Here is a 13,287-nt window from a genome sequence, read left to right as displayed (position 1 = left end):
TGGGTATGTCTACACTGCAGAGTTTTTCTGGAAAAATGGCCATTTTCACCAGAGCCCGTGGCCATTTTTCCAGAAAAACAATACTTACATCCACACTGCTATTGCGTTCTTTCGACAGAAAGTTGAAAGAACGGAGGTTTTTTTCCGACAGCAGTAAACTTCATTCTACAAGGAAGAAGCCTTTTTCCAAAAAAAGCTTTTTCCAAAAAAGATGTGTGTGGATGCAGAAGAGTATGGGGTTTTTTTGGAAGAAATGGCCTCCAGGAAAAAGCACAGGTGCCCTGCTGTCCATTTCGTCCGCAGTAATCACAACCGAAATGCGAGATAGCATCCATTCAGTGTGGATGCTATCTTTCGAAAAAGCACATCACTTTTTTGTTGTGTTTTGCTGTGTGGATGTTCTCTTTTGAAAGAAGTTTTTCTGGAAGATCTCTTCCAGAAAAGATTCTTCCAAAAGAAGCCTGCAGTCTAGACATAGCCACAGTGGCAGAGGTTTCCAGCCTTCCCCCAGTTGGGCCAGTGTGGGGCAGCAGAACCCATGGGGCACCAGAGCCCGCAGTCAGTGGTGCAGGGAAGCTGGCAGAGGCAGGATAGTGAAGCCTGCAGCTAGTGGGGCAGTCAGGAGGTGTGGTGGGACTTCTGCAAAGCCAATGGACCAGAAATTATGTGGGGAGGGGTTGCCAGAAATTATGGACCAGAAAATATGTGGGGAGTGGGAGGCTGGGGAGAGGAGCCCAGTGCAGAGGCTGGTGACCCCTCTGACATCCCATCGTCTGGCAAACTCTCTTGTCCGGGACTGGTCAGGATCCAAGGGTGCCAGACCAGGGAGGTCCAACCTGGACTGTATACGTACATAATTTTATCTGGCTGCATCTCTATATTAAAAGTTAGGTTGGCATATGTCTCATAGAAATACTTTGTGGATTGCATTTTGCTCACAGGTTGCACAAATCTACCTCCTTCTGAACAGGTGTACATTTAATGCTTTCTCATATAAATTGGATTTTAATTTGCAAATAACAAAATAAATTTACATGTCCAGGCCAATTTGCCAAATCATTCAGTTAGTTTACCACAATCTAGATTGATAGATTACTTCTTCAGTGGAATGTGAGTGTAACTTGTGCATTCACACACACACACACACACACACATATAACATGAGCTGCACAAATAGATACTCCGTAAGGTTCAAGAATCAGGGCTACAAGGAGCATTGCACCAAAAGAGGAGACAAGAAATTTACTGGAACAACAAGAAGCAGTTTTGTAACCTACATAGTGTTTTAAATAATTTCAGAACAATGTTTAACTACCTTGCTGTATCCATGCGACTTGAATTGAAACCTGTTGATTCCTTGGAAACAGCTGGAACTGGACTAGCTAGATGTGCTTACCTGAGATCCCAGAGTTGATTACAACCAAAAAACTGGACTGATCAGTAATGGGTTCATAATCGCTCTACAGTTTCTTGTAATTTTGTAGGAAAACTGTATTAAGTCCTTCATTTCCTTAATAAAAAAATGTTGAAGTTTGTTTTTGCTTAATGTGGATTTGATGTTTAATATTAAACTGGAGTTATTCAAAGGATACCTAAGCCTGGTAGCTGCTCTCACATCTTGATGATGAAACATTTGAATCAGCATCCTAGAACCACCCTCCCACTTCCTCCCACACACCCTTTGATAGTTGGTTTTTCATTTGTTAAAAATTCTAGTCTATGAAGCCTCCTGGGGGATCCGCTTATGAAAAATCACTGACTGCCTCTGCTGATACTGCTGTTTGCGTCGTTTCCGTTTGTCACACTGGCATAGCAGTAACATCTTGAAAGTGGTTCTGAATGTTTTGTTACACAATGCGTAGCACATAGGGTTCACTGTGCTATTGATGTAACAAAGCCAATACCCCAGGTTCCAAAATGTTTTGGGGATACAGCTATTACAAAAGGTGTTCACCAGAACCATGATGTTGTATGGTGTCCAGGTGATGATGAAGGCAAACAAAATAGCACTGAGTGTCTGTGCCGCTTTCTTTTCTTTGATAAGTGACATTCGTTTTCGCTTGGTGATCTGACTTCTGGTCTTCAAGGCAAACTTCTTTGCCAGAGTTGCTTCTTTGAAGGATAAAGGCAGAGCTGCGGATGTCTTAGCCGCTGATGGAATGCCATCAGAAATCTTGTCTGCCTCTACTGCTGACCCTGGCTGAACTGGAAGCTTAGAACAGTTCTTGTGAAAGTTTCCTCCATCCTCCACACTCTTCTGAGAATGCAACTTTTTAGGTTTCCTCTCCTTTGACCCCAGGTCAGATTTCTGCAAGTTATCCCCCGATCCATTCAAGTCTTCAGAGGATGGTAGTTTAGTGGAGTTGAGAATAGTGCTGTGCCCAGGAAGCTTCAGCACAATGGAATAAATGGCCCTCGTCTCCGTGGCGATGTCTTCTTCATCTGAGGAGGCGGAGTTTTCAAGAGAAGCAGCGGCGTCGTTGTTGTTCCAGCTATCACTGCTGCTGTGATCCTGGTCCCCCTGATCTTGGTTGGGTTTCCAGCTCTTTACTGTAAGCCAGAAGTGGCATCGGCCATATTTCCTTCTGTTGGAGCGCCTCATATTCTGCTGCTGCAGCTCGTAGCTGCTGCAGCTTCTGGAGCTACCCGTTTGGTGAAGGAAACGTGCTGCCTCAGCTTCGCTGCCTGAGGCCTGTAGCCCTGCTAACTCTTTGGTGCGTTTCTCTGTCTCTTTGTAGATCCTCCAGTACAAAATAGTCATAATGGTGACTGGCAAATAAAAGGCAGCGATGGCAGTGCCAAAAGTGATGACAGGTTCACTTAGAAACTGGATATAACATTCATCAGGAGGCACAGTTCTTTCCCCAACAAAATACTGCCAAAACAAGATGGCAGGGGCCCAAAGAATGAATGAGATGACCCACGCTAAGCCAATCATCATTCCAGCCCTTTTGGTTGTTCGTTTAGCTCTGTATGTAAGAGGCCTGGTAATGGAAAAATACCTGTCAAAACTTATGACCAGAAGATTCATGACAGAGGCATTGCTGGCTACATAGTCAATGGAGAGCCAGAGATCACAGGCCAAACTTCCCAAAGCCCAGCGGTCCATGATGATGTAGGTGGTGAAAAGGTTCATTGAAATAACACCAATGATCAAATCTGCACAGGCAAGACTCAGCAGGAAGTAATTGTTGACTGTTTTAAGTTGTTTGTTAACTTTAAATGCCACAATCACCAGAATGTTTCCAATGATGGTCACCAGGGCGAGGATACCAGTCAGGAAGGCAATCAAAACTACTTGCCAGAGTGTGTGTCCACCCAGAGGATCTTTGCTCGTGCTGTTTAATGACCTATTGGCTGTTTCCACCGTAGTGAAGGGAAAAATCTCAGTTGCGTGAGGGGAGTCATAGCTGCCAGAGAGTGATGTGGCATCATCAAGAAGCCCTGTTCCTTGGGAATCTCTGTTCCAGAAGAAGCTCACATTTGAGAACAAGGGGGAGACTGTGGTGTTATTGTGCAGGATCATTGTGCCTTTCGGACATAGTCTGCAGAGAAAAAAAAACAGAAGGAAAACAGTAAATCAAAAGATGATTGTTGTTTCTTTTAAATGGCTTTTGGATCGCTGTTCATTCAAAACAAAAGGAAAAGATATCTATCAAACACAGTAGGCTAAATATATTTGTGGAGTGATTCGATTACACCGGGGATTAATTTGGATCCATTTCAATGTTTCTGTGTTCTTTTCTTAAAAATCGGTTATTGTTAATTAATCATAAGTCACCCAACTAAAACCCAGCTGAGCCCTCCCAGATATGATTGTGAATCCACAAGATAGGCCAGAGGTCTGTCTTTATAATGGATTAAGCTACAATCACCGCTGAGAGCTAGTTATGATCCAAGTATCATTAAGATGAATCATCACTAGTTTTGCTATCTGTTACCATCCAATTTCTAAATTCTCAGCCATTTTGATTTTACTAATTTACAGTACCCCTGTGCAATGTACAGCTAATAATAAGGCACATGTCTGTATCATACCAAGAATCCTAAACCATTGTGATATCAGAAGGAATGCAATCAATCACAGCTATTTTGCATGCAATCATTTCATTGGTTAATTGAGACAGCACAGATACTAGATTACTTGGCCTAGCAGGTACCCACACAAATCAATGAGAGTCTCCCCGCACACACACACCCAAACACAAATCAACACAACCCCAAAACCAGCATGTAACATAAGCATATACACATATAGCTCCTCACTACAGCACACACCCCTCATTTTCCACCTACACAAATCAATACATGTCTCCCACATACAGACACAAACCAATATAACCAGTCCACACTATAATGCCAAACACCTAGAGCCCTTCATTGGAGAATATACCCCTCATTCACCACCTACACAAATGATCAGAAATCCGTCAGTCTGAGACACAAATCAGTATAACTGGCATATCAAGCAACCCCAAACATCACTCTGAAGCCAAGAATATCTGAATCACTGTGAAGGGATGGAAATAGCTGAAAGCATGGTTGATTCTTTTTGTTTATAATGTCACTAGATTCAATTATCTCTGGTATTTGTGATCCATTGCAATCCCATTTTTAGTTCTCGGCCATTTTTTACCTTGAATTTATTAATTACCTCCATGCAAAACCAGGGGCTTTCCCACTATGGTATAAAATCATGCTTTTAATTATTTAGAGTAGAGACATACAGTGCCAAGTTAAAAAAACCCACTAACCCACCCCACAATCCGTATGCCTACCTATTGCAGCTCTACCCACCTGAATTTTCATATTCAACTTTGCCGGTTGTGAAAATACTGTAAGTGACCTTTTACACATGCAAGTTCTCATTCTACATTCACAAAAGCTCATTTACACAGTTGGACTGAGGATTGTGGGGGTCTAATGGGTTCAGCAAATGTACTTGACTTTGGAGAGGTATCATTAAATGTGTTCTGAAAACGGGAAGGAAGAAGACACTGCAGCATCATAATTAGATCTTAACCCTTTCCCAAGTATTGTAGGAACTGACATAGAGTCAGCAGCTCTCTCAAAATGTCGGTCTGCATTCTCAACATTTTAGCAAGTTCCTTGGATCTTTTACCAGGCATTTCACTGGATAAATTGTTATATGTCAATTTTTATCACAGAATAACCTATAGTTACTACATGAAAGAAGACGTCTTTGTACTGTATATCAGTTCAAAGTTGGTACATTAGGACTTAATATGATTCAAGCAGGTATCAAAACAGTTTGCTGTTAAAAGAAACATGAAAAGGGTTATTTCATTGCTTGAATTCTGGGTTTTTTAAACCATTGTGTGTTTCATTAGCAAAAAATGTGAGGAATATGCCATGTAGAATAATCTTATTTCTTTGACCTAGTCTAAATGGACTAAATGCCCATTTTATACTACACACCATAGCTAATAATGAAAACTTAGTGTGGGAGCCAAAGTAAGAGAAAATATAAGGTTAGCCACTCCAGTTTCTTTAATAAAAAGAAGGTAACAGTTCTGATGCCTTATCTAAATCTGAGCTAAACAAATCAATTTCTAGTTCACTCATCATTAGAACATGTAGGCTAGAGGTAGGCAGTAAAACGGCTGCAGTTCACCAGGGTTCACCTGGTGGACTGCTGTCACTATATTTATCTGTATTTCTACATTTGCAATTGCAGCTCTCATTGGCCTGGAACAGCGAACCACGGCCAATAGGAGCTGCAATCCCACATACCTGCAGAGGTGCAGGTAAATACAATGGTGTGGGGGCCCAGCAGAGGCTAACCCTGGTGGACCAGATCTGGCCTGTGGACTGGTATTTTCCCACCCTGATCTAGGTGATGAATACAACAATAAATGAGGAATTATGGAAAATTACAATTTTTGGCATGCCTTCGTAGGATTCTTATCATGATCAGTATCCATAAATATTGCTCCTTGGACCTATGCAGACACACGGTAATATCAATGAGGCTACATGTTGGTCACTTTTAAATCACAGCGATGGATTGAATAAATGGTGTGATCTTGTTTCGAGGTCATTCTTTAGAAAAGATCCTTAGAGAAAAGGATTTTTCCCCATAGTGGCTAAACCAGAACACGTTCTGTGCTATTTCAGTTATTAATTTACTTTGGAAAAATTGAACATTTTTGTATAGGTCTATTAATTTCTTTGGGGGGGGGGGAGATGTTAGAATTCATTTAAGCATATATGAAACTAGATTGTTATAACTTATAGCCTACAAACAAGAAAAAGGAAATCAATGAAAGGGAAATTCAGAAAAAATTCATTGCAAAAATTGTTTAAGAAAAAAATTAAATACAATATCAAAATGATATTTTATATCAAAATTTCATTGTATAGTCTATCATTTCACAATAAGTCACTAGTAATATAGTAGAATATGATATGTCATATTATGTCAAGTCATAACATTTCATAAAAGACACAGATATTCTGAAAAATGCTTCCAAGATAACACAAATATCTTGAAAAAAGCTGTCCTCATAGTAGTATACAGAGTGCTTACTTTATTTTCTGGATCAAAGTTTCAAACTCTTTCATTACAACATAAGGAGGATATATTTTGATCTATGAAATAATATAAAATGTTTTAATCTATATTAAGTGGCATCTGACATTAATTATTTGAAAAATAAAATAGAATATTACATTCTATTGTTATATACTGTCATGATATATTGTGAGATGACTTTACATATGATGACATATCATGATATTCACCTTGACTACTGATATGTCATGAAACAACCTAAAATCAATAAAAGTAATATAAACATGAAAATACAATAAAATGAAATATTAAATTTTGTGAAATTCTTCTAAACACTTTTTTAAAATTTCATATACATGTTCATGGGAAATGTCATCAAAATTGATGTAGTTTTATATAAAAATGTTTAATCGCACTGGCATTTTCTGATGGAAAATTGACCAGCTCTACCTGAATATTGATTGTAATAAGGAAGGTAATTGAGTGGGAGAATGTGAGAATACAGAGAGTATGCAGTATGTGTAACTAAGTAGCTCTACAAGAAAAAAAACACTGGAGAAACAAAAGGGAATAAAATAGTCTATTGCAGTAGCAGCAGAGAAAGAGCTCTAACCATGTTCCAGTATGGCTCACTGCTTATTTGCTGGGGCCAGCCAACACGAATTACAAAATGAGCTCCACCAGAGAAGGGGAGTCCAATAAACTGTGGCTATATATCTGCAAGAGGGAGAAAGACTCGGATCCAGAAGGGAAGAAGGCAGTAGTGGGAAGGACATGTGGAGAGAGATAAACTCTAGGTTGGAGGTGCTTGGAAGTAGAAGGGAAGACAATCAGAGAAGAGGGCCTTTGCCTAGCTGAAGTTGAGATGAGTATGGGATGAGTTTGTTCTGTTTTGAAGGACTTTGTTAAGAGTTCAGATGAAGGATATTTAATTTCCTTTGGACTGTGTGGGATTTGTTTACGAAACACTGACAAAGAAAGAAGAAAACAGGCAAGGTACTGCAGAAGCAGCCCTGTCTATGGGAAAAATTGCGGATGCAGTTGGCCCTATTGGAGGTATGTTTTAACACCCCAGAAGACTAAATATTCACTATTTTAATCAATCACACAATATTGTATTCCCTAATATTTATGATTAAGAGCCAAATTTCCTGCCTTTGAAGAAATCTACAAGTGTAACAGAACATTTACCAAATTCTACCCTTTGATTTTCTGAAAGATCCGCGTGTAGACTGGTGCTTTTTTCCGGCTCGGAGCTTTGCCGGAAAAAAGCGCCAGTCTAGACGCGGATCTTTCAGAAAATAAACCCTTTTCCGAAAGATCCCTTATTCTTTATTTTAAGAGGAATAAGGGATCTTTCGGAAAAGGGTTTATTTTCTGAAAGATCCACATCAAATCTGGTGCTTTTTTGCCAGAAAAAAGCGGCAGCCATGTTTATGCAAATGAAGTGGGGGGGATTTAAATCCCCGCTTCATTTGCAATTGAGATGTGTCTAATTTGCATCCCTTTTACGGAAAAGGGATGCAGTCTAGACACAGCCACAGTGTTTCTCAAACTGGGGTCTGCAAGGGTACTCCAGGGGTTCTGCTGGCCTCCCTAACCAATTCTCCCCCCTTCCTCCGAGTAGCTCCTGCACACTTCAGAACAGGTGCTGGAAAGAACCAGGAAAGAAGAAGGGCAGGGGTGGAACGGGATCTAGTAGAGGTGGAGCCTGGGTGAGGCCTTATGGGGAGGGTGAAGTGGGGACTGAGCAGATGGTCTGGGAAAATTTTTAAAATCAAAATGGGAGTCCTTGGGTTGCTAGTTTGAGACCTGCTATCTTAGAGGATGTATTAGATGCCTTTATCCTTGACTTACAGCTCCTCTTCTAAATGTAACTTTTGAAATGACTGTACTGTACTCTTGTCCAGCAACATGATAGCAAGTGATACTAAAAAAAAAAATGCTTATCAACTGTTGACAATGTACATGTATTCCATCTTGTAAGCAGAAATATTATGGTGTCTCATATAGCACACTGTACTAAATGCATTAAGTACCACCTGTACTTCAGCTGGTGCTATTAATGAGATCTCCTGTGGCATTGTTTCCCCTGTCAGTGTTTGTTTTATCCACCTGCTGTCTATATCTGTATACCTAAACTGTCAGGTCTTCAGGCCAAAGTGTGTCTATTAAGTGAGTGTACATTGCCTGGCACAATGGGACTGAAGTCTCTAGGTTGTAATATTGCTGTAATTTTAATGATGATTAATGTGTTAACTTGTTCAAGTGTCTTATTAAAGGTGTCATCTGGCAGGATGCTGAGCACATCTAATTTAATGGAGAGTGCCCTGATCACCTGGTTAGCTTCAACAGGAGTAGAAGGTGCTTAATACCTTGAAGAGTGGGCCCTAAACTTGTTTGCTATGCCTACCTTCATGTCAACACTAAAGGAGTTAGAGGCCTGAGGAGAAATGAAAAGTGGGGGAAAATGGCTTGGGCAAAATGCCCGCAAGCACTGTGTGTGATTAACAAGGACAAGGGGATGGAAGGACACAAGCAGCACTCTTGCCAAACAGGTGGAAAAGAAAATCACTGTAATTGGCAGGGGAATTTTTATCACTAAGTCAAAGTGTGGCAGTCAGAAAGCACAACTGCTTATTGCATAATAACCAATGATAGTTTACAGTCATCTCGTGTCTTTTATAGTAAAGCAGTTAAAAAATTCTGACAGAGAGGTTTGCAGATGATTAACAGAGACAACTTCTCCTGAACAAAGTTAGTAGTAGCTATTCCAGTTCTGGGATATTACAGAGTTATGGTGGGTGAATACTTTTTAATGAACTCATCCGTTTTGCCTCTCTAAAGTCCTACTAAAATCAATGAGAGGATGTGGCCCTTGGCTTGCCTGGATCTGGCCCCCCAAGGTTTGGGGCCCACGTTGATGCTCCAGCACACAAAATCTACTAGCCTGGGCCCCCAAAGGCTCTGCAGTGTGACGAGAATATGGGGCATGTCTTTCTCCATCTCAGAGGCCATATCAGTGAGGGTTTGTTTTGGTTTCCTTTTGTTTCTCACTTGTGGGTCAGCGCCACCCCTGCTCAAAAAACAAAACAAAACAAAGTTCTCCACCTCTGCTTTACACAAATACAGAGCCATTGAAATGCAGCCACTCTTGGATTGGATGGTGGCCACCAACCAGTACCATACATAGTGTATGGTAATGGGTTAAGGGGAAATTTTGTCAAAGTACCAAATTTTTGGTACTTTTATAAAAAGAGTGGTACCAGGCACTCTTATAAAAAGAACCCCATTTTGTCTTTGATGTCCATATAAAGAAAAATGGATCTCACTATTCAGTCCTATTAGAAAGATCCATTACACATTATATTTCACTAATCTACTAATGGATACAGATCTGGGTCAGTAGTACCAACATTTGCCTCCAAATTTTCAGAACAATTAGATAATTCAAACATGAAGGTTAACCTATTAGCTCATCCCTCTCCAGGCTAGTGCACAAAAAGGTTGTTGGGGCATGAAAGGAAGTTCATGAATTGATACAAACAATTCAATGATCTTTTTTTTTAAGTCAGTGATTCTATGGGAGCAATATCTTCTGTATTTCAGAGGACCATTGGCAAAGAGGACATGAGGATAATGAGTGGAAGGGCAAGGGTGCCGGAACTAGACATGAGGCAGCACTCTCTGGCTTGAAGTGATTTCCATTATATCCAGGGTTTATAGTTTTGTTCAATGGCATTCAGCACCCCCACTATTAAAAATGTTCTAACACCATAAGGGCATATATGAAACCAGAAGTAGATATTGGCATGCACTCTATTCAGCTTTTATCTTTAAAGTGGCTCGGGGGTGCCTTAATGAGAAACAGCCGCACTCGTCACCAACTAAACTGGATCTATCAAGCAAATCAACAGACATTTCTGAAACAATCCCATGGTGCAGTTGCCTTACACAACAAAAGCTGCAGGACAAGACTACCATGTTGTTTCCCCTTCAGTGTCTTCTTTGGCTGTATCACCTCTGATTATGGGCCAAATGTTCTCCATGTTGTGAAGGTGTAGAATTTTAACATGGTGGCAGCAGAAGTTACATAGATTGTCATGCTGTAATACCAGTAGAAGTCAAGCAATAAGTCCTACACCAGGTGGACTTATTCCACCTAGCATATATTTAATTTCTTTTGCAGAAACTGCTTTGTAGACATGCAGAAGGGGGCATTCTAATAGCTGTATTCTCTTCTTATTTATACGACTTTCACACCAACAAAATTCCATTGCCTTAACTGAAGGAGGTCCTGATTTACACAAATATATGCAAGCAGAGACCTGATATAACTAAAACCTACTGAATGAACACTTATGGAAAACCCATCTACAATAACATTCTTCTCGGAGCTTTGAAGAAGGTCATGGAGGAGTCGTTGAGACTAGCCTCAGGTTCATCTACATTATTTTACATGATTGGGTGAAACTAATGTGTAGATGAGTCATCTTGATGTGAGCGACAATGTTACAACTGTGTATTTACATGTCCGGATGCATTAGCCACAATGAACAAGAAACCTTCATGCAAAATACTTTGTTGGGACATGTTGTTACAATGAGAAATGTAGGAGGCTGATACATCTTGTCCATTGTTCTTCATAAGAGATGAAGTTAACCAAGAACTGTAAAGGACAGATTTTAAATGAATACGCTTGCCAAATACATGTCAGATATGATTATTATAAGGAAGGGCAGAGCAGAGCTTCCTCTATTGATATTAGTTGATAGAGAAGTGGAAGGAAGGGGAACTGAATAAAGGTGACATCTAACAATGCAGGTTGTTAGTTGGAAGCTGAAAACAAGTTAATATCCCATCTACATTGGCCTGGAAGGAGAGACAAACCCACTGAAGGAAATGGAACTCTAAAAGCATGGGCAGAAGTTAAAAACATGATGACCTTCTCTAAAGACTAAAAAGAAAAAAATACTTTACATTTGATTGGACTTTACATTTTCAAAGCACAACACAAACAGCAAATAGTTGAAGGGTCAATTGCGCTGGAAAATCCTGACCAGCTACAGGAAGAGAGACAATGAATAAATCTAGTGCATTTCAGTATGTCTATGAAGTATTATATTATGGTAAACCACTTAATCACACATCTTGTTACTGTATGTATTGTGAATTAGTGATTCCTGTGGGTGGGGTGAAAGTCTCATGTTCAGTCTCAGACTTTCGGATTGGTTTCATGGATGGTTGGGGATGAAGATTGAGGGATGTTGGCCAGGATACCAGAGTTACCTCTGCTGTTTCAAAAAGTACCCTGAGGACTGTAACTTCCATGTGACCAGCAGAGAAGCAGGAAGGATCATGGTTTAAAGTCTCATATACAGGCCAGCCCCTTTAAATATGAAGCAGTCCCATACTCTTTTTCCAGCAGAGCAGCACAGTTTCAGTGAGGGGAGAGGAATGTCCAAATGTGATAGGATCCAAAGTGCCTATGCTAAAACTATAGCTCAAATTCAGCCAGTGGCAATGTCAAACTGCAGCCCAACAAAACAGAATGTGGGATGATCATTTCAGTATTAGAATTAAAGTTTGAAAATATATTTCACCAATCATAGAAATAATCTGTTACTCAGACCATTTTACAGTCTACACTTAAGGGGGAAAATGCATAAGTGACACAGGAACACATAATGACTTCACTATATTAATACATTCAGAGCAGGATAGGCAGTGGCAGTGCAAACTGCCTCACACTTCCTTGTCTCTGTGCTTCAGTCATATCCTGTTGTGGTGCAATTATGATTTCACATTTTTATTGGACCACATTCTAAGGAGAGAAGGGTGAAACTGTAGACAGAGTCGCTCAGTTTACTAAATAGTTATAACATAGGGTTTAATACTTGGCTTTTTAGTGGCATAAGGGAATTACATGCCTCAAATTCCTTATTCATGATATACTGCTGATTCTTAAAAGGAGAAGGAAATGAATCCATTTGGCCCTCTGATGAAAATCATGGTAGCAGAATGGCATTGGTGCTATTGTATCTGCTTTTGCCTCCTACATGTTTTCTTTTGGATGGGGTGAAGTGGAAAGAGGTTAAAACAGAAAGTGCATTTGTATTGGTTGGGCGTGGTAGGTAGGATTTATGATTTCAGTGGCCCCTTTACACATTTAACAATTATAATTGCTTGCTTGCTTGCTTTCCCATTATATGATGATTCTCTCTTTCCCCATAGGCTGTTTTCTTTCATACCCACACCTTTACAAATGCACTGCCTTTATTTTTCCCTAAAAGCTGATTTTCTGCTATCTTCAAAAAGATGCATTTCTTATGAAGTTAGAGTCCATTCTTGATGTTTGGGTAGACATAGTTCCGAACAAAGAGCACAACTTGTAAATGCAGACTTGAAAATCCAATTGCGATCTGTTTAGCTTATTTTTTTGTTTTACTCTGCATTGTTTTATTTACACACTACACTGAGTTTTAAATATTACAGAACTTTTCAGAGTGAACTATAAAAATGTTTTCTAACACAAATAAATGAAAGGCTTTAAAATGTTAAATGTACTTCTCTATACATGAGTAGGTAAACTTTGCAACACAAACTGTTAAATTTACAAGTGACATATATTTGAAAGGGAGAAACTTTCAAGAACTGCAATCCAGCCCTGAGGTTTTACATTTCTCCTGCAACAAGTGACACTTACATCACTAAAGCAGGGCAGGAAATCACATTTCTCACACTATTTCAAA

At 39.8% G+C, this 13,287-nt stretch overlaps 1 protein-coding gene across 1 annotated transcript in view; it reads right to left on the bottom strand.

Annotated features, from left to right (window-relative positions):
• Positions 1-1,128: 1,128 nt before the first annotated feature.
• CHRM3 (cholinergic receptor muscarinic 3) overlaps positions 1,129-13,287 on the bottom strand; it is a 468,545-nt gene continuing 456,386 nt past the window's right edge. The window contains exon 5 of the mRNA XM_014570646.4: positions 1,129-3,545. Within this exon, the coding sequence (XP_014426132.2) occupies positions 1,718-3,526 (1,809 nt within the window). The 5' untranslated portion in view covers positions 3,527-3,545 and the 3' untranslated portion in view covers positions 1,129-1,717. The remainder of the gene's footprint in view (positions 3,546-13,287) is intronic.

The sequence above is a fragment of the Pelodiscus sinensis genome, chromosome 3 (genome assembly GCF_052426305.1).
Source record: "Pelodiscus sinensis isolate ZL-2025 chromosome 3, ASM5242630v1, whole genome shotgun sequence".
NCBI lineage: Eukaryota > Metazoa > Chordata > Testudines > Trionychidae > Pelodiscus > Pelodiscus sinensis.
This window is presented reverse-complemented; position numbering and strand designations above follow the sequence as displayed.